General features: G+C 35.8%; 1 protein-coding gene and 1 long non-coding RNA gene across 3 annotated transcripts in view; one reads left to right on the forward strand and one right to left on the reverse strand.

The window, feature by feature from the left end:
- The window catches only part of pi4kaa (phosphatidylinositol 4-kinase, catalytic, alpha a), a 58,314-nt gene extending 38,166 nt beyond the window's left edge, over window positions 1-20,148 (reverse strand). Inside the window, exons 1-10 of one of the 2 annotated variants that reach the window (XM_085167553.1) lie at window positions 19,403-20,148; window positions 16,029-16,145; window positions 15,833-15,926; window positions 15,658-15,746; window positions 15,311-15,383; window positions 14,935-15,197; window positions 14,766-14,832; window positions 14,487-14,635; window positions 14,345-14,410; window positions 14,161-14,257 (exon numbers count right to left, since the gene is read on the reverse strand). In XM_085167553.1, the coding sequence (XP_085023679.1) occupies window positions 14,161-14,257; window positions 14,345-14,410; window positions 14,487-14,635; window positions 14,766-14,832; window positions 14,935-15,197; window positions 15,311-15,383; window positions 15,658-15,746; window positions 15,833-15,926; window positions 16,029-16,145; window positions 19,403-19,501 (1,114 nt within the window). In that variant the 5' untranslated portion in view covers window positions 19,502-20,148. The remainder of the gene's footprint in view (window positions 1-14,160; window positions 14,258-14,344; window positions 14,411-14,486; window positions 14,636-14,765; window positions 14,833-14,934; window positions 15,198-15,310; window positions 15,384-15,657; window positions 15,747-15,832; window positions 15,927-16,028; window positions 16,146-19,402) is intronic. The other variant, XM_085167555.1, reaches the window with a different exon arrangement.
- LOC146513866 (uncharacterized) lies at window positions 11-12,594 on the forward strand. The gene is made up of 2 exons (XR_014875227.1): window positions 11-10,585; window positions 10,778-12,594. It is a non-coding gene; the product is annotated as an uncharacterized LOC146513866 (long non-coding RNA).
- Window positions 20,149-20,349: the final 201 nt, after the last annotated feature.

Raw genomic sequence — 20,349 nt, forward strand, 5'->3', positions numbered from 1 at the left:
ATAATATTGGCCATATTATATTTACATTACCAAAGTGAGATGACTTTAGTCTCATGAACAACATTATTGTTATTTAATAGCTAATCTTAAATGACTGTTCAGTACAGAAATGAAGCCCAACAATCATGTTTTACAGTCCTGTGGTCTCAGCCTCAGATACTTATCAAATCACACAAAGCTCATGTAGAAACAAATGTACAAAATATGTTCTCCTTCATTTCTGTCAAACAAAGCTGTATGAAACGTTTCCAGCTGTTAGTATCATGATTGCTAGGCAACCTGGGCAGCGCGACGGAGACTAGACCATCCCATCTCACAAGCCTACAAGCCCCGCACTTCCGGCCGCAGCGATCTTTGAGTACGCGGCCCTTGAGGACCATTAAGGCTGCGTACTTTAAGGCTGCAGACCCTGAATTGGGAAACAGTCCCTGAATTGGGATACAGCCATACATACATGTTTTGGTTCGTTCCGTTGTCTTTTTTCCTATTTCCGTTGTGTTGTGTGTGCTTTTGCAGCATTTTTCTTTTTGCAGCGTTTTTCTTTTTGCAGCATTTTTCTTTTTGCAAGTGTTTTCTGAAGTTGCAGTCCGTTTGGCCTCTCAGGGCCACCGTAGAAATACTATGCCTTAGTAGTAATACTATAACACAACAGATATACTGAGATGTTGCAGACATGTTTTAGCACAAATAAAGTGATTCGGTATAAATACTATGGTTTGGCACATATACTATATTCTGCACATATAGTATAACATAACAGAACTTCTACGACTTAGTAGTAATACTATCACATAGCAGAAATATTATGATTTGGCACAAATACCATGATATGGCAGAAATACTATGACTTTGTACAAATACGATGCTTTGGTAAAAATACTATGTTTTGGTTCGAATACTATGATTTGCAACAAATACTACGATTTGACACAGGCACTATGATTTAGTACAAATACTACAAATTGGCAGAAATACTGTGACTTACTAGTAATACTGTAACATAACAGATATACTGTGATTTTGCAGACATAGTATGTTTTTGCAGATATATTACGAGTTCGCTCAAATACTATGAAATTGCAGTAATACTATGATTTTGAAGGAATACTATGATTTGGCAGAAATACTATGCCTTGGTAGTAATACTATAACATAACAGATATACTATGATTTTGCATACATTCTATGTTTTTGCACAAATACTACAATAAGGCAGAAATGCTATGTTTTAGCAGAAATACTATGATTTGATATAAATACTATGATTTGGCACATATACTATATTCAGCAGATATACTATAGCATAACAGAAATTCTATGACTTAGTAGTAATACTATAACATAACAGAAATATTAATTGAGCGTAAATACTCTAATTTGGCAGAAATACCATGATTTGGCACAAATACTATGATTTGTCAGAAATACTGCGTTTTACCACAACTTCTGAGATTTGATTGAAATACTATGATTTAGAAGAAATACTATGAATCCATACAAATACAATGCTTTGGCACAAATACTATGATTTGGCACAAATACTATGATTTAGTACAAATACTATGATTGGGCAGAAATACTATGTTTCAGTACAAATACTATGATTTGGCAGGAATACTCTGATTTAGCAGAAATACTATGTTTTAACATACATACTATCTTTTGGCAGAAATTTCTGGTAAAAGGTACTATTTCTGCTTTTTAGCAGAAATGCTGTAATTTGGCATAAATACTATGATTTGGCACATAATCTATATTCAGCACATATACTATAACATAACAGAAATATTATGATTTGGCCCCAAAACCATGATTTTGCACAAATACCATGATTTGGCAAAAATACTATGATTTAGCAGAAGTACTAAGATGTAGTAGAAGTACTTTGATTTAGCAGAAATAGTATGATTTAGCAGAAGTACTAAGATGTAGTAGAAGTACTTTGATTTAGCAGAAATACTATGATTGAGGAGTAATACTTTAACATAGGAGAAATATTGATACACACACACACATACACAGTGGGTAAAGTGAACAGAGGCTGTTAAGAGTGTGGGCTTGGTATATCTAGGTCAGTTAAATTAGCTGCACCTGCTGTAATCAGCCCTTACACACACAGACACAGAGAGAGATATGAGTTTTCTTCAGTGTATTTCTGACATTCAGGATTCCCCTCGAACAAATGGCTATAATTTCCTAACCGTAGGGACTAGAACAGTCATTCAGACATTGTTTTGTTCAGAAGAGATGGGGAAATCTTCAGATCTTCATAAATCAGAGATAAAATATAAATTATTAAAGATATATGACTTGTAATACACTGCAACTGAGTAGAGGAGAAGCAAAAACTGCCTTGACTTGCCCTCAAACAACGTTTTGTAACTCTAAATCTATATGGAGCATCAAAATCATTCTTTTACTGTAAGAAACAGCAGGCTTTGGTGAACACTCATGGAAATTTTCATGGCTCTGTTGAAATCCATCAAAAAGATATGACGAGAGAAAAAAAGTGCATCATTTCCAGAGTTTGAAATCTGAAGAAATCTGAGCGAGAGGCAAATTTCCTACCCTCAAACAAGTGTAACTCATCTCAGAACGGTAATAGGTGATAAAAAACATCTTGAATTGTGAGCATCAGGAGTGTCTGAAGATATATTGGCACAAGCCTCATGTCTTAACTTTGCTTTGTTAAGGAGATATGACAATTTGAAAATGCATGTCATTAGAGAAATCCAGCGGTAATTTTGAACAAACTCTCCATTGACTGTCTATGGAGAGTTTTGAGACTTTGTGTTGCTCTGAGGAGATCTGCAAAAAATCTGTAACTCCCACAACAATGATAGTAACATTTTCTGAAAGACAGCAAAGATACCTAAGTTTTGATGTATAATTTTTTGGGGATTGAGTGACAATTGAGAGAGTAGCAAGAAGTTGTTCGGACATGAAGAGAAAATTCACAAAGTTCCGCTGTCCACTCTGAGTTAATTGCATAGCAACCATAACAACGCATGTATTTTCTGAAAAATCACAATTTTGCAACTGAAAACTTAAAGAGGGATAAGATTAAAACAGTAGAAGATCTGAAAAAGCTGAATCATACAGGAATAGTCCAATAAGTTGAGAACATTTTAAAGTTTGAATGGAGTTTCGAGGTGAAAGTATGAGGAAGTAGTTAAGTTTCAAAAACATGCAAGTTTTAGCAGAATTGTGGAAGTTTCCCATTCATTTCAATGGGACAAATTAAAGGAAAAAAGTGTAATATTTTAAAAAGTATAATAGTAATAAACACCAAAAGTCATAGCTGGAATTAGCAGAAAGAGCAGAACAGTTCAGAGTTTGAACTGAGAAAATCGGCTGAAAACTGAGGAAGTAGTTAAGTGCCGAAAAACGTACGGAAGCAACTTGAAGATGAAGAAAAGACTAGAAAAATTTGCATTTCCTGCGAAAATGCTGTGTGGATGCCTTAACACTGAAGATGTCTGCTGAAAAAAGATGAAAAAGTTGAAAAGTTGCAAAAAGTTGTATGGCGGTGAAGAAACTGAAAATACTGCTAAAAACAGGTGAAGAAGCAGAAATTTTTTGCTGAAAAGTGGTGAAAAGCAAAAAATTCTACTGAAAGGGGTAAAGACGGAGACATTTTTGCTGAAAAGTGGTGAAAAAAAAACATTGCCCTGAGCAGGATTTGAACCTGGCCTTCCTGGTCTCAAGGCAGCTATTCATCTCATTGAGCCAAAGTCATTCTCACTAAGAAGAAGTGGAGAGACTGACAATTCTGCTGAAATGGGCAGAAGCGGCTGAGAATTCTACTGATAAGAGGTGAAAAGGCTGAAAACTTTGCAGAAAAGAGGTGAATCAGCAGAATTTCTGCTGAAACGCGGTAAAGACACAGAAAGTTGGACTGAAAAGAGATGAATCAGCAGAATTTCTGCTCAAAATAGCTTTTTCTGACAACAGCTGAGATTTGTGCTGATAAGAGGTGAAAAAGCTCAAAATTTTGCAGAAGAGGTGAATAAGCAGAATTTGTGCTGAAAAGAGGTGAAAATTCTGAAAATTCTGCTGAAAAGAGGTCAATCAGCAGAATTTCTGCTGAAAAGAGGTGAATGAGCAGAAATCTGCTGAAAAGAGGTCAATGAGCAGAATTTCTGCTGAAAATATTTTTTTCTGAAAACAGCAGAAAAAACTGAAAATTTTGCTGAAAAGGGGTGAAAAAGCTGAAATTTGTGTTGAAAAGAGTTTAAAAAAAAGTTTAACTGTTAACTGAAAGAAATGTTGCCATAAGCGGGATTTGAACCCAGGCCTCCCAGTCTGAGAACGGCTGCTCATCTCACTGAGCTAAAACACAGCTCAACCCGGCAAGCAAAATCAGTGACCACATTGATAATGTGTTCCATTCATTTCAATGGTCAAAAGTCATAACACACATTAGCAGAAATAGCAGAATTTTTTAAAGTTTGAACATAGTATTTATACAAAAACATAGTCTTTCTTCTAAATCATAATATTCGAACCAATTGATAGTATTTCTGCCAAATCACAGTATTTCTGGTAAATCACAGTTTTTGTGCCAAATCACAGTGTTTCTACCAAATCATAGCATTTGTGACAAATCATAGTATTTAGCTAAATCTGTGCTAAAACACAGTATTTGTGCTAAAACATAATATTTCTGCTAAAACTTAGTATTTATACTAAATAATATTTTTTCTGCCAAATCATAGCATTTGTGCTGAAACATAGAAAATTCTGCCAAATAATAGTATTTGAACTATATCATACAATTTGTGCTAAAACATTATTTATGATTGACGATTTAGCAGAAACACTGAGACTTGGTAGAAATACTATGATTTATGTGAAATACTTTGACTTAGCAGAAGTACTACAATCTAGCAAAAAGTACTACAGCATAGTAGAAATTCTATCATTGAGCAGAATTACAAGGATTTAGAAAAAATACTATCATTTGGCACAAATACTATGTTTTAGCACAAACACTATGATTTGACTTAAGAACCTTTATTGTGCAGTTACAGTAGGATTTGGAAGAATTACTATGATTTGGCAGATATACTATGTTTTAGCACAAATACTATGATTTGGCTCAAATACTATGATTTAGCAGTAATACTATGTTTTGGTACAAATGCTATGCTTTGGCAGAAATACTAAACTTTGGCACAAATACTATAATTCAGTACAAGTACTATAGGATTACAAAAATACTATGATTTAGCAGAAATGCAATGTTTTTGCAGAAACACTGTAATTTTGCTCAAATACTATGAAATAGCAGTAATAGTATCATTTGGCAGAAATACTACGTTTTAGCACAAATACTCTAACAAAGCAGAAATACTATGACTTAGTAGTAATACTATAACATAACAGATATACTATGATTTTGCGGACATACTATGTTTTTGCACATATACTACGATTTCCTCCAAATACTATGAAATTGCAGGAATTCTATGATTTGGCAGAAATACTACGTTTTAGCACAAGTACTATAACAAAGCAGAAATACTATGACTTAGTAGTAATACTATAACATAACAGTTATACTATGATTTTGCAGACAAACTGTTTTTGCACAAATACTATGATATGGCAGAAATACTATGTTTTAGCACAAATACTGTGATTTGGTATAAATACTATGATTTGGCACATATATTATATTCCGCAGATACACTATAACATAACAGAAATTCTATGACTTAGTAGTAATACTATAACATAACAGAATTATTAATTGGGCACAAATACTATAATTTGGTACAAATACCATGATTTGGCAAAAATACCATGATTCGGCACAAAGACCATGATTCGGCACAAATACGATGATATGGCAGAAATGATATGATTGGGTACAAATACTATGATTTGGCAGAAATACTGCTTTTTAGCACAACTACTTAGATTTGATTAAAATACTATGATTTAGAAGAAATACTATGACTTTGTAGAAATATGATGCTTTGGGACAAATACTATGTTTTGGTTCAAATACTATGATTTGCAACAAATACTACAAATTGGCAGAAATACTGTGACTTAGTAGTAATACTATAACATAACAGATATACTGTGATTTTGCAGACATAGTATGTTTTTGCACATATACTACGATTTCGCTCAAATACTATGAAATTGCAGTAATACTATGATTTTGAAGGAATACTATTATTTGGCAGAAATACTATGCCTTAGTAGTAATACTATAACATAACAGATATACTATGGTTTTGCAGACATACTATGTTTTTGCACAAATACCATGATTTGGCATAAATACTATGATTTGGCAATAATACTGCGTTTTAACACAACTACTGAGATTTGATTGAAATACTATGATTTAGAAGAAATACTATGACTCCATACAAATACGATGCTTTGCCACAAATACTATGATTTGGCACAAGTACTATGATTTAGTACAAATACTATGATTGGGCAGAAGTACTATGTTCCAGTACAAATACTATGATTTGGCAGGAATACTCTGTTTTAGCAGAAATACTATGTTTTAACATAAATACTATTTTTTGGCAGAAATTTCTGCCAAAAGGTACTAATATCTGCTTTTTGGTAAAAATACTGTAATTTGGCATAAATACTATGATTTGGGATAAATACTATGATTTGGCATATATACTATATTCAGCACATATACTATAACATAACAGAAATATTATGATTTGGCCCCAAAACCATGATTTTGCACAAATACCATGATTTGGCAAAAATACTATGATTTAGCAGAAATACTATGATTTAGCAGAAGTACTAAGATGTAGTAGAAGTACTTTGCTTTAGCAGAAATACTATGATTGAGGAGTAATACTTTAACATAGGAGAAATACTGATACACACACATACACAGAGGGTAAAGTGAACAGGGGCTGTTAAGAGTGTGGGCTTGGTATATCTAGGTCAGTTAAATTAGCTGCACCTGCTGTAATCAGCCCTTACACACACAGACACAGAGAGAGATATGAGTTTTCTTCAGTGTATTTCTGACATTCAGGATTCCCCTCAAACACATGGCCATAATTTCCTAACCGTAGGGGCTAGAACGGTCATTCAGACATCGTTTTGTTCAGAAGAGATGGGGGAATCTTCGGGTCTTCATAAATCAGAGATAAAATATAAATTATCAAAGATATATGACTTGTAATACACTGTAACTGAGTAGAGGCGAAGCAAAAACTGCCTTGACTTGCCCTAAAACAACGTTTTGTAACTCTAAATCTATATGGAGCATCAAAATCATTCTTTCACCGTAAGAAACAGCAGGCTTTGGTGAACAGTCATGGAAATTTTCAGGTCTCTCTGGAAATCCATTAAAAAGATATGACAAGAGAAAAAAGTGGTTCATTTCCAGAGTTTGAAAGCTGAAGAAATCTGAGCGAGGGAGGAATTTCCTACCCTCGAACAAGTGTAACTCATCTCAGAACGGTAATAGGTGATAAAAAACTTCTTGAATTATGAGCATCAGGAGTGTCTGAAGATATATTGGCACAAGCCTCAACTTTGCTTCGTTAGGAGATATGACAATTTGAAAATGCCTCTCATTAGAGAAATCCAGCGGTGATTTTGAACAAACTCTCCATTGAGTTTCTATGGAGAGTTTTCAGACTTTGTGTTACTCTGAGGAGATTTGCAAAAAATATATAAGTCCCACAATAATGATAGACATTTGATAGACATGACAGACATTTTCTGAAAGCCAGCAAAGATACCTACGTTTTGATGTATAATTTGTGGGGATTGAGTGGAAATTGAGCGAGTAGCAAGAAGTTGTTCAGACATGAAGAGAAAATTCAGAACAGACCAGTGCTCACTCTGAGTTAATTGCATGGCAACCATAACAACGCATGTGTTTTTCTGAAAAATCACAATTTTGCAACTGAAAACTTAAAGAGGGATAAGATTAAAACGGTAGAAGATGTGAAAAAGCTGAATCATACATAAATAGTCCAATAAGTTGAGAACATTTTAAAGTTTGAATGGTTGTTCTACGTGAAAGTATGAGGAAGTCGTTAAGTTTCAAAAACAAGCAAGTTTTAGCAGAATTGTGGAAGTTTTCCATTCATTTCAATGGGACAAATTAAAGGAAAAAAGTGTAATATTTTAAAAAGTATAATAGTAATAAACACCAAAAGTCATAGCTGGAATTAGCAGAAAGAGCAGAACAGTTCAGAGTTTGAACTGAGAAAATCGGCTGAAAACTGAGGAAGTAGTTAAGTGCCGAAAAACGTACGGAAGCAACTTGAAGATGAAGAAAAGATAAAGAACTAGAAAAAATTTGCATTTCCTGCGAAAATGCTGTGTGGATGCCTTAATGCTGAAGATGTCTACTGAAAAAAGCTGAAAAAGTTGAAACGTTGCAAAAAGTTGTATGGCAGTGAAGAAAGTGAAAATTCAGCTGAAAACAGGTGAAGAAGCAGAAATTATTTGCTGAAAAGTGGTGAAAAGCAAAAATTTCTACTGAAAGGGGTAAAGACATAGAAATTTTTGCTGAAAAGTGATTTAAAAAAAAACGTTGCCCTAAGCAGGATTCAAACCTGGCCCTTCTGGTCTCAAAGCTGCTACTCATCTCACTGAGCCAAACTCATTCTCACAAAGAAGAGGTGGAGAGACTGACAATTCTGTTGAAATGAGCAGAAGCTGCTGAGAATTGTGCTGAGAAGAGGTGAAAAGGCTGAAAATTTTGCTGAAAAGAGTTGAATTAGCAGAATTTCTGCAGAAAAGATGGAAAGAAGCAGAAAATTGCGCTGAAAAGAGGTGAATGAGCAGAATTCTGCCGACAAGAGGTTTTTGCTGAAAACAGCTGAAAAAGCTGGGATTTGTGCTGAAAAGTGGTGAAAAAATTTAAAATTCTGCTGAAAAGAGTTCAATCAGCAGAATTTCTGCTGAAAAGAGTTCAATCAGCAGAATTCTGCTGAAAAGAGGTTTTTGCTGAAAAGAGCTGAAAAAGCTGGGATTTGTGCTGAAAAGTGATGAAAAAATTTTAAATTCTGCTGAAAAAAGTTCAATCAGCAGAATTTCTGCTGAAAAGAGGTAAAGAAGCAAAAAGTTGCGCTGAAAAGAGATGAATCAGCAGAATTTCTGCTCAAAAGAGTTTTTTCTGAAAACAGATGAGATTTGTGCTGATAAGAGGTGAAAAGGCTGAAAATTTTGCTGAAAAGAGTTGAATGAGCAGAATTTCTGCTGAAAAGAGTTTAAAAAGTTTAACTGTTAACTGAAAGAAATGTTGCCATAAGCGGGATTTGAACCCCGGCCTCCCAGTCTGAGAACGGATGCTCATCTCACTGAGCTAAAACACAGCTCATCCCGGCAAGGAAAATCAGTGAGGCCACTGTTAATGTGGCAGAAATGGGCAAAAAATATTGCAAAAAAAAATTCAATATCTCAAAAAGTATAGAAGTTATGAGCACCAAAAGTCATAGCAGGAAAGAGCAGAAAGAGCAGAATTTTTTAAGATTTGAACGGTGAAAATAGCATGAAAACTGAGGGAGTAGTTAAGGTCCAAAAAACGGAAAAAACGGAAGCAACTTGAAGAATAACTAGAAAAATTTGCATTTCCTGCGAAAATGCTGTGTGGATGCCTTAACGCTGAAGATGTCTGCTGAAAAAGGCTGAAAAAGTTGAAAAGTTGCAAAAAGTTATATGGCGGTGAAGAAACTGAAAATTGTGATGAAAACAGGTGAAGAAGAAGAAATTTTTTGCTGAAAAGTGGTGAAAAGCAAAATATTGCGCTGAAAAGAGATGAATGAGCAAAATTTCTTCTGAAAAGAGTTTTTTCTGAAAACAGCTGAGATTTGTGCTGATAAGAGGTGAAAAGGCTGAATGATGGCAATGAGTTGAATGAGCAGAATTTCTGCAGAAAAGATGGAAAGCAGCAGAAAGTTGCGCTGAAAAAAGATGAATCAGCATAATTTCTGTTCAAAGGAGTTTTTTCTGAAAACAGCTGAGATTTGTGCTGATAAGAGGTGAAAAGGCTGAATGATGGCAATGAGGTGAATGAGCAGAATTTCTGCTGAAAAGAGTTTTTTCTGAAAACAGCTGAGATTTGTGCTGAAAAGAGGTGAAAATTCTGCTGAAAAGAGTTCAATCAGCAGAATTTCTGCTGAAAAAAGCTAAATGAGTAGAATTCTGCTAAAAAGAGGTTTTTGCTGAAAACAGCTGAAAAAGCTGGGATTTGTGCTGATAAGAGGTGAAAATTCTGCTGAAAAGAGTTCAATCAGCAGAATTTCTGCTGAAAAGAGTTAAAAACGTTTAATTGTTAACTGAATGAAATTTTGCCATAAGCGGGATTTGAACCCGGGCCTCCCAGTCTGAGAATGGATGCTCATCTCACTGAGCTAAAACACAGGTCAACCCGGCAAGGAAAATCAGTGAGGCCACTGATAATATGGCAGAAAAGGGCAAAAAATATTGCAAAAAAAATTCAATATCTCAAAAAGTATAGAAGTTATGAGCACCAAAAGTCATAGCCGGCATTAGCAGAAAGAGCAGAATTTTTTAAGATTTGAACGGTGCAAATAGCACAAAAACTGAGGGAGTAGTTAAGGTCCAAAAAGTGTACGGAAGCAACTAGAAGAATAACTAGAAAAATTTGCATTTCCTGCGTAAATGCTGTGTGGATGCCTTAATGCTGAAGATGTCTGCTGAAAAAAGGTGTTGCCCTGAGTAGGATTCGAACCTTGCCCTTTTGGTTCAAGGCGGCTAGTCATCTCACTGAGGCAAACTCATTCACACAAAGAAGAGGTGGAGAGACTGACAATTCTGTTGAAATGAGCAGAAGCTGCTGAGAATTGTGGTGAGAAGAGGTGAAAAGGCTGAAAACTTTGCAAAAAAAAGGGGAATCAGCAGAATTTCTGCTGAAAAGAGTTCAATCAGCAGAATTCTGCTGAAAAGAGGTTTTTGCTGAAAACAGCTGAAAAAGCTGGGATTTGTGCTGAAAAGTAGTGAAAAAATTTAAAATTCTGCTGAAAAGAGTTCAATCAGCAGAATTTCTGCTGAGAAGAGTTCAATCAGCAGAATTCTGCTGAAAAGAGGTTTTTGCTGAAAACAGCTGAAAAAGCTGGGATTTGTGCTGAAAAGTGGTGAAAAAATTTAAAATTCTGCTCAAAAGAGTTCAATCAGCAGAATTTCTGCTGAAAAGAGTTCAATCAGCAGAATTCTGCTGAAAAGAGGTTTTTGCTGAAAACAGCTGAAAAAGCTGGGATTTGTGCTGAAAAGTGGTGAAAAAATTTAAAATTCTGCTCAAAAGAGTTCAATCAGCAGAATTTCTGCTGAAAAGAGATCAATGAGCAGTATTTCTGCTGAAAAGAGGTTTTTGCTGAAAACAGCTGAAAAAGCTGGGATTTGTGCTGAAAAGTAGTGAAAAAATTTAAAATTCTGCTCAAAAGAGTTCAATCAGCAGAATTTCTGCTGAAAAGAGGTGAATGAGCAGAATTCTGCTGAAAAGAGGTTTTTGCTGAAAACAGCTGAAAAAGCTGGGATTTGTGCTGAAAAGTGGTGAAAAAATTTAAAATTCTGCTGAAAAGAGTTCAATCAGCAGAATTTCTGCTGAAAATAGGTTTTTACTGAAAACAGCTGAAAAAGCTGGGATTTGTGCTGAAAAGTGGTGAAAAAATTTAAAATTCTGCTGAAAAGAGGTCAATCAGCAGAATTCTGCTGAAAAGAGGGTTTTGCTGAAAACAGCTGAAAAAGCTGGGATTTGTGCTGAAAAGTGGTGAAAAAAATTTAAAATTCTGCTGAAAAGAGTTCAATCAGCAGAATTTCTGCTGAAAAGAGTTCAATCAGCAGAATTCTGCTGAAAAGAGGTTTTTGCTGAAAACAGCTGAAAAAGCTGGGATTTGTGCTGAAAAGTGGTGAAAAAATTTAAAATTCTGCTGAAAAGAGGTCAATCAGCAGAATTCTGCTGAAAAGAGGGTTTTGCTGAAAACAGCTGAAAAAGCTGGGATTTGTGCTGAAAAGTGGTGAAAAAAATTTAAAATTCTGCTGAAAAGAGTTCAATCAGCAGAATTTCTGCTGAAAAGAGTTCAATCAGCAGAATTCTGCTGAAAAGAGGTTTTTGCTGAAAACAGCTGAAAAAGCTGGGATTTGTGCTAAAAAGTAGTGAAAAAATTTAAAATTCTGCTGAAAAGAGTTCAATCAGCAGAATTTCTGCTGAAAAGAGTTCAATCAGCAGAATTCTGCTGAAAAGAGGTTTTTGCTGAAAACAGCTGAAAAAGCTGGGATTTGTGCTGAAAAGTAGTGAAAAAATTTAAAATTCTGCTCAAAAGAGTTCAATCAGCAGAATTTCTGCTGAAAAGAGTTCAATCAGCAGAATTCTGCTGAAAAGAGGTTTTTGCTGAAAACAGCTGAAAAAGCTCGGATTTGTGCTGAAAAGTGGTGAAAAAATTTAAAATTCTGCTGAAAAGAGTTCAATCAGCAGAATTTCTGCTGAAAAGAGTTCAATGAGCAGTATTTCTGCTGAAAAGAGTTTAAAAAGTTTAACTGTTAACTGAAAGAAATGTTGCCATAAGCGGGATTTGAACCCGGGCCTCCCAGTCTGAGAACGGATGCTCATCTCACTGAGCTAAAACACAGGTCAACCCGGCAAGGAAAATCAGTGAGGCCACTGATAATGTGGCAGAAAAGGGCAAAAAATATTGCAAAAACAATTCAATATCTCAAAAAGTATAGAAGTTATGAGCACCAAAAGTCATAGCCAGCATTAGCAGAAAGAGAAGAATTTTTTAAGATTTGAACGGTGCAAATAGCACAAAAACTGAGGGAGTAGTTAAGCGCCAAAAAGTGTACGGAAGCAACCAGAATAATAAAGGATAAAGAATAAAGAGAAACAGGAACTCAATGGTGTGGATGCCCTTTCAGGCATCCACACAATAAAGAGAAACAGGATTTATTTATTGTGTGGATGCCCTCATAGGGCATCCACACAATAAAGAGAAACAGGAACTCAATAGTGTGAATGCCTACAGCATTCACACAATAAATCCGAGAAATAGTAATAAGTGTGCCTCTTGGCATAGGCACACTTAATTATTGTTGAGGGGCCCAGACAGGACTCTGCACGCACACACACATTTAAAAAAAAAAAAATTTAAAAGTTGCCTCAACAAAAGGGCACTTTGGGCACCCATCAGGAAAGGGGCGGGTCCTCAAGCCCCTCTAGCCCCCCCCCCCCCCCCCCCCCCCCCCCCCCCCCCCCTCTGCACGTGCCTGGTGGCTGATGCACTGTCAACACTTCGTTTTTAAGTGGGGCGTAACAAACCACAAGATGATGCGGTGAGTCAATGCAACTTGCTTTTTCTTCACCAAACATAGAAGGGAGACAAAATACAGATACTAATGTGAAAGAATCAATGGGCATTCTTGAGAGCTTTACAAGGAAGCTAATGTGTAAGTTGTAATAACTGCAGTTCCTCTAGGTGGCACTTAAGGCTGTAGTTTATGAGGCCCACATTGGCCCTATGTACTAAGAGTCTTAAACTGGACCTCTTCACTTTGTGTGTATGATTCAGGCAGCTTTTAGAGTATTTTAATCAAAAACTCAAAAGTTAGCTTTGTAATACAAATTTCAGAAAAACAAAATCTATATATGCAACTGACCTAATTTTAGCTCAATTAGCTGTTTATTACTCTGTTATCTGGGGGATCTCAGATCCATCTACTTTTCTGCACATTTTCTGCAATTAATAGGTAGGGTTTTCATGACACTAAAATTTCAAACACTATACCAATAACCAGTAATATACTCAATACCATTTTCAAGATCACAGTAGATTTAAAAAAAAATCACAAAATTAAAAGACAATTTTAAAAATAAAAGTTAGAATATTACTGGTTCTCATTCTTGTAATCAGTTACAGTCCTGTTTATCGCCTGTAATTCTGGCACCATATTTTTATTCCTGATCAAAGTGTGCAATTGAGAATGCAGACCACCACTGTTTCTGTAGTTTCTGGTTAACTTTTCTCTTCTTCAAATAAGGACACAGCACTTTTTAGATACAAATAGCAGAATCACCTTGTTAATTTACCACTGCCTGAAGGTGTTGAACGTATTAGTTAGATTTTGTTAAGGGTAATTATAAAAACTACCTTTAATGCAAGGATCTATTACAGATTACCTTACCTTTCATATTATAAAGAGTGTCTCTCAGCATTTTAAATATGGCTACATAAAGAGGATCACTGAAGGTTTTGTAGTAGAGATGAAGACCAGGATTCACCTGCAAAGAAAGCAACAGAAATTTACAAATAAAGTGTAACATGAAAAGTAAAGTCAAGAGAAATCTGAGTGGACTTGAGAGGCATACCACTTGAAGTTCTGCCAAGGTGTCATCCAGTGATTTTAAAAATGACTCGGAGACAAACTGTTGAACCTGTTCAAAAGAAGTAATACAATGTTCACCTTGCATGCATGTACAAAACCAAACTCTGAGTGTGGTTACTGCTGACCATGTGAAGGAGTTGTCTGAGCATATCTAGAGGGACATGAAACTCTCCAGTGCTGCTTCCAGTAAAAAGAGGGGACACAGAGAAGCTGGAGCTTATGGTGGAGAAGTAGTAGTCAGGGTCCACTGCACTGCCATCGGGGAGGTAAGAACCTTAACATAGAGGGAAGAATAAATTATGTACCGTAAAAATGTCTATTCTGTTTGCGGTAAAAAACAAAACAACTTCTGAAAGCATGAAATACTGCACCCAAAAAGAGGTGTCACCCTGATCTGAAATTACCTTCAAAGTACTGTGCAGAGGGATCAGCAGGCGAGTTGGGTGTCAGACCTGCTCTCTCTGGACTGGCCTGAAAACAAAATCAGGATTTCATTTTATTTTTTATTTATTTATTTATTTTTAATAAACACATGTTGTTAGTTTTGCCTTCTTGCCTGTTTCATTTTATTACCTGCTGTGACACACTGGACACAGAGGAGCCTTTGCGTTTCAGAGAGTCTCCCTGACAAACTGTGAGCAAGGAGCTTGGTAGGATTGAACGGAAGTCATTGAAGGACCGTCGCCGGACAGTATCGCTATCATCATTTGTGGACAGCAAGGGAGCAACTGGTCGAGGAAACAGCTTGGATAGTAACGGCTCGTCAGTGTTGCTGTATCGGCCAAATGCTCTTGCAACACCAAGCAAGGTGGGCACAGTGTACCTACATAGGTATTCTGTACAAGAAAAAGAATAATACAAGAATACGTACAAGAATATTGTGGATGTTATTTAGCACTGGAATGATCTATAGCAGCACTTAACGGAAGAACGAGGTCTCTGTTGGTACCTTTGTCATGAGCTTCTGGATTTTTGCAGATATCTTGCAGGACCTGCATGATGTCCATAACTACTTCCAGGATCTGATAACATAATCATTTAAATAATATTTATTAATATTTAAACCATTTTGATTTTTACTCTTCTGAAGCAACAAATAACTTCCAGGAATTGCCAGCACACGTGTTAACCAATTGGGGAATATTTGTTTTCTTCCCTAGTGACCGGTGGTTGTCAAATGGTTGCTGACCAGTCTCTAGGCCTGTGTGAATGAGAGCTTAATGTATTTAAAAATCTGAGTACCCATGAGATAAACAGCATCTATACCCATGTATATATAGACTCATTACCACACACCTGCCCTCGTAAGGTTTCATCACATTGGGCGACATCCGACAACAATGTCACAAGACAAAAGCTGAAGTTCTCTGCCACAGGAAGGGTATCTGCAACAGAAATAAAAAATGACTAAACAGCACCTATAAAATGAAAAGAAATGACAGGATAAAGTACATGTAAGACTGTTACCCACCCCTTCCTTTGCGTTCCGAGCTTTCTTCAATCCACTGAACTTTAGGGAGTCCTTTAAGCAGCCCAAGAAGGTAGGGAACAATAGCATCTTTGTGCTGAAATACGTGTATTCCAGAGTATAAGAAAATTAACATCCTTAAATTAATACAAGTACAAAAGTACGACAATGAGGAGAGGAAACCAGGTACGATATTTACCTGCAGGTTTGACTCGACTAGAAAAATGCCAAGTGCAATCACAGCATCTCTCCTCCTTTCATCTAGCTGGAAGATTCCTCTGAAGTCCACTGGACACATGCATTGTAGCTTCTGAACCTGTGGGAGGACAATGTGGGTAGATGAAGAGGAGTTGTAAACATTTCTCAACTTTAGGAAGCTATTAAATATAACAATATTTTAAATATAGAGAAATTTCTTGCCTACCGGGTTTAAAACAGGCACTTTGTTGTCCCATTAATGATTTTGACTATCTAAATGGGCCTCAGGATTTGAATCCAATTAAAAGTCCAGTTGAAAACCTGCCTGTGGCATTAATTAGCCCCATGATTGAGAGTTCAGTGAGGGATTAACCACCATTTAAACAGAGAGCAGGGCCACTACTTCCTGTTTGTTTTCCATGAGAGGAGAGAGAGGATATTTTAAATGATTAAAGCCCACAAAGGGGATGTTGTGGAAACTTCACATAAAACATTCCACTAAAAACTATTTGATTTCAAAGCCAAAGACCAAATCAATCATCCAGGTAAGATGATTGATTTGCTTATTAAAACTAAATAATATCTCAATAAGCTTGAGACAAAACACTAATAAATGAAAGAGAGGGAAATGAGTATTCAGCAGGTTATTACAAACTGCCGCTGTCTTTTTGGCTTAGACACCATTGAAATGTTTCATTAAATGTGACTTTTGAAAAATGTCAAAGAAAAGATAAGCAGAAATTAGATTAATAGGACATTTCCATTTTACAAACTGATTCTGAAATTAAACAAAAAAACCACAGGCCATTCTAACATCCACTGAAAGTAACTCAGTAACTCAGACAACAAGCAAGAAGTATAATAATAATTTATTATTCATTAATATTTTTAATCTTCAGAAAGAGTTAAAAATCCCCACTCAAAGATGGCTTTTAAGTAGAGTCCCTCCTCTACAGACACGGTCTCCAATACCAGATGTAGTTCTTGGCTAAAATTCTTTCATCAGAACAATGACTAATAAATAAATTTTGTTTATCAGACAACCCCTTAAACATCCTACATCTCTAAAGATAATTAATACGATCACATACAGATTTATAGAGCAGGTTACTGCAGACAGAAAAACAGCAAAATAAAGTCCACAAACTGACACACACTTCTTACACAATGACACAATGGGCTGACGGGTCATTATATTACTGCAGCCACGGCTCTTTATCAAGGAGTGTACTTCCTGTTTAGCATTTCCCCCTTCTGATACTCAGTAAATGTATTTTCTAATCAGTTCAGCCTCTGCATTCTTGTAGAATTTTACAATACATTCAGCTGCTTAATCTCTGATCACAAATCCTAACGATTCAACTGAGTAACACTGGCTCATCCAGAAGAGAATTGGCTGTACAATTTAGGTTTCTCAACAACATTCAGTGTCACATTTTCAAGACTGATCCACTGTAATAAAACAATTTCAAATCAGTGTTTGTTAAAATCATGCCATTCAAACAAAACCACTTTTTGCTAGTTGGCATCTGCAGTAGGTTTTGGAACTAGATGGACTCGTGTGAAATTGACAACCTTAAGGTCATAATTTGTTCCCTCTTTGTGTACCTCTCGTCTTGTTCCTCTTAAATTGAGAGAACAGGGAAGTTGCCCCTCTTTCCTGTCATGAACAGATTAACCTGTTTGAGGATCTTGTTACCCATCAACTACACTAAAAATATCACCACAGATGACAGCTTTATCCTACTCCAAAAGGGGACTCAGAATCGAGCTAGTACTCCTATAGTGAAACTCCACCTTACCATATATTCTGTTACCTTCTGCCAGCAATATTAACACTATATTTCTCAGCTAAAACTTCTGCATGTGACTATGGATTAAAATATTACTTCAGCCCTCATCACTGAAATGTTTGGGAACAGGATCAGAATTTATTGGTCTCACAGTTTCTCTCCCTGACATAAGACCTGGACACACTGAATACAGTAGAAGTGAGACAAACTGAATACACTTGTTGTGTGAGCCATGTTGGATTTGGTAACATTACACAACATTGGACAATGAACTTAAAGTATGCTGACACTGTATTAGAGCAACTGATATGCCAAGTCAGAGTGTGTCTTGATTTTTTTGTCAACCATTCATTATCACTGTAGTGTACAACAACAAGGAGGTAAATACTACATCATTCAAAGCTGAAAATATGCAATAAAACTCTTTCTGAAAGTGCAATTGAAAAAATAACTCATGACACGTGAACAGTTATAAGCAGATATGAATACAACTGTCACTATAAATTTTGGCTTTCACAAAACTTTGAAAACCACAAGGCTAAAGCTATGACTACCAATTATGAACTTATTAACCTTTCCCATTAAATACAAGAAAACAAAAAGCTGATAATGATTTGAGCTAAAGTACAATTTTGTCTTGGTCTTAGTTTACTTAATTATTTACAATATGCTTACTGTACTAAACACACACACACACTATACAACAGCAAATAAGATGTTGCTGACCAACAGTGGCTAATATATAATTCATATCTTGATCTGTGTGTCTATTTTGATGGTAAAGAGTTTAAAAGCAGTCATTTTTACATAACTGTCTTTGTGTTTTCCTGCCACAAATAAATAACAATACACACTACACAAACAAACAAATACATAAATACATTTAAAAACAAATTCATTTTGAAGTCAGCCAAATAAACAGCTCATTGTAACAGCTCCAAAATATTTAGGTGACTGGACAAATCTTGATTGCGCCATGCATATTTTATTTCTTTAAACATCGTATAAATTACAGATAAGTAACGCTTTTTAACATATTTTCATAACACTTGTATTTATCCCTCACCTTTCCTGACAACATTGACTACACATGTTGGTCCATTCAAAGAATGTTCGGACCACAATGATTAAAGATCTGGTGGCACCATATTTGGTAATGACCCTCAAACTAAAAGTTTAGAATACTGTATAAATGTATAACTGTACATACAGCGGGTGTTCGACTGAATCAGGACACAAAAAGGGTTTGCTTTCCTGTGCCAACATGTACGGATGAAAAGTAAGGATCTAATTGTTCACATGAGGGGAAAAGTTTGGTTTTTTTAAAAAAGGAAAACTACAAGCTAAAAACAGCTAACGTTAGCCGACATTAGCAAGGTACCAGTGATGCTATGTCGCGCCCCTTAATCCTGAAATAACTCTATAATTTATATATTGACAAAACAATCATGTTTAGAGTCTATTCTGATTCATAACACAGACCACACTGGTAGAAAAGCGGTCTGTGACGGGCCTTATTGTCAGAGACTATTTAGGCTATTAGCTGGTCACCGGTAGGTCGCTAGTCTAACTGAAGCTTTACCTTGTCTATCGGTGCCTGCCGGTGAGCTGCCAGCGACCTTGCCAAAGACAGGACGGTGGTGAAATAAAATCCTCTGCTTCCGCCTCCATTGAGAGACATGTTAACTACCCTTGGAAGAACAACAAACACACAAGCATCTTCTTTCAAGCGTCTCTCAACGAGTAGCTAGTGAATACCAATGACTGTCATTGGGCTGTACTGACAGCTACGGCAGGCGTAAGGTCCAAGAAGGGCAAATCGACAATATGCCAAAAAATAATCCACCATGGGTTCCGTGGGATTTTGGATCTTATCTCAGCAGTCACAGGGCAAGTGGCAAGGTATGCCCACGACAGATTGCCATTCAGGCCTTGTAAGACACTCTAAAGCCCCATAATACCTAGGTTATACCTACTTGAATACAGGATTTTTAAGAGAGTTGATTATTTCTGATTGTTTGCATTTATTATGAAGCCACATCAGAAGTTTGATAGCCTTAACCTATGGTTCCCAAATGGTATGCCTAGGGACTTTGTGTCAGCCTTACATTTTTGCTGCAATATACATAATGAATATAAAAGCATTTTATCACATTCTGTCAATGATAGCTAATGTCTGTTTGGTGACTGTTAGAAAAGAAGAGAACATTTGTGCACAGAAAACCACAAATTACCACCAGTACTACACACAACAGTAAGTAATCACAAAAAATTAATATAGTACAACACAGATAGCACTATTATTATTAACCCTACACATTCAAAGAATGACGGATTGAAAGAAAAAAAAGACCATACCAACAGTCTGATCCATGTTTACTTCTGAGCATTCATATTAGAATTAAGAAGATCGAAGGCACAATACCAGCTTTTAACTCCTGGGTAATTCATTCATATATATATATATATATATATATATATATATATATATATATATATATATATATATATATATATATATATATATAT

This window comes from Neolamprologus multifasciatus, chromosome 7, assembly GCF_963576455.1.
Source record: "Neolamprologus multifasciatus chromosome 7, fNeoMul1.2, whole genome shotgun sequence".
In the NCBI taxonomy this organism is placed as follows: domain Eukaryota; kingdom Metazoa; phylum Chordata; class Actinopteri; order Cichliformes; family Cichlidae; genus Neolamprologus; species Neolamprologus multifasciatus.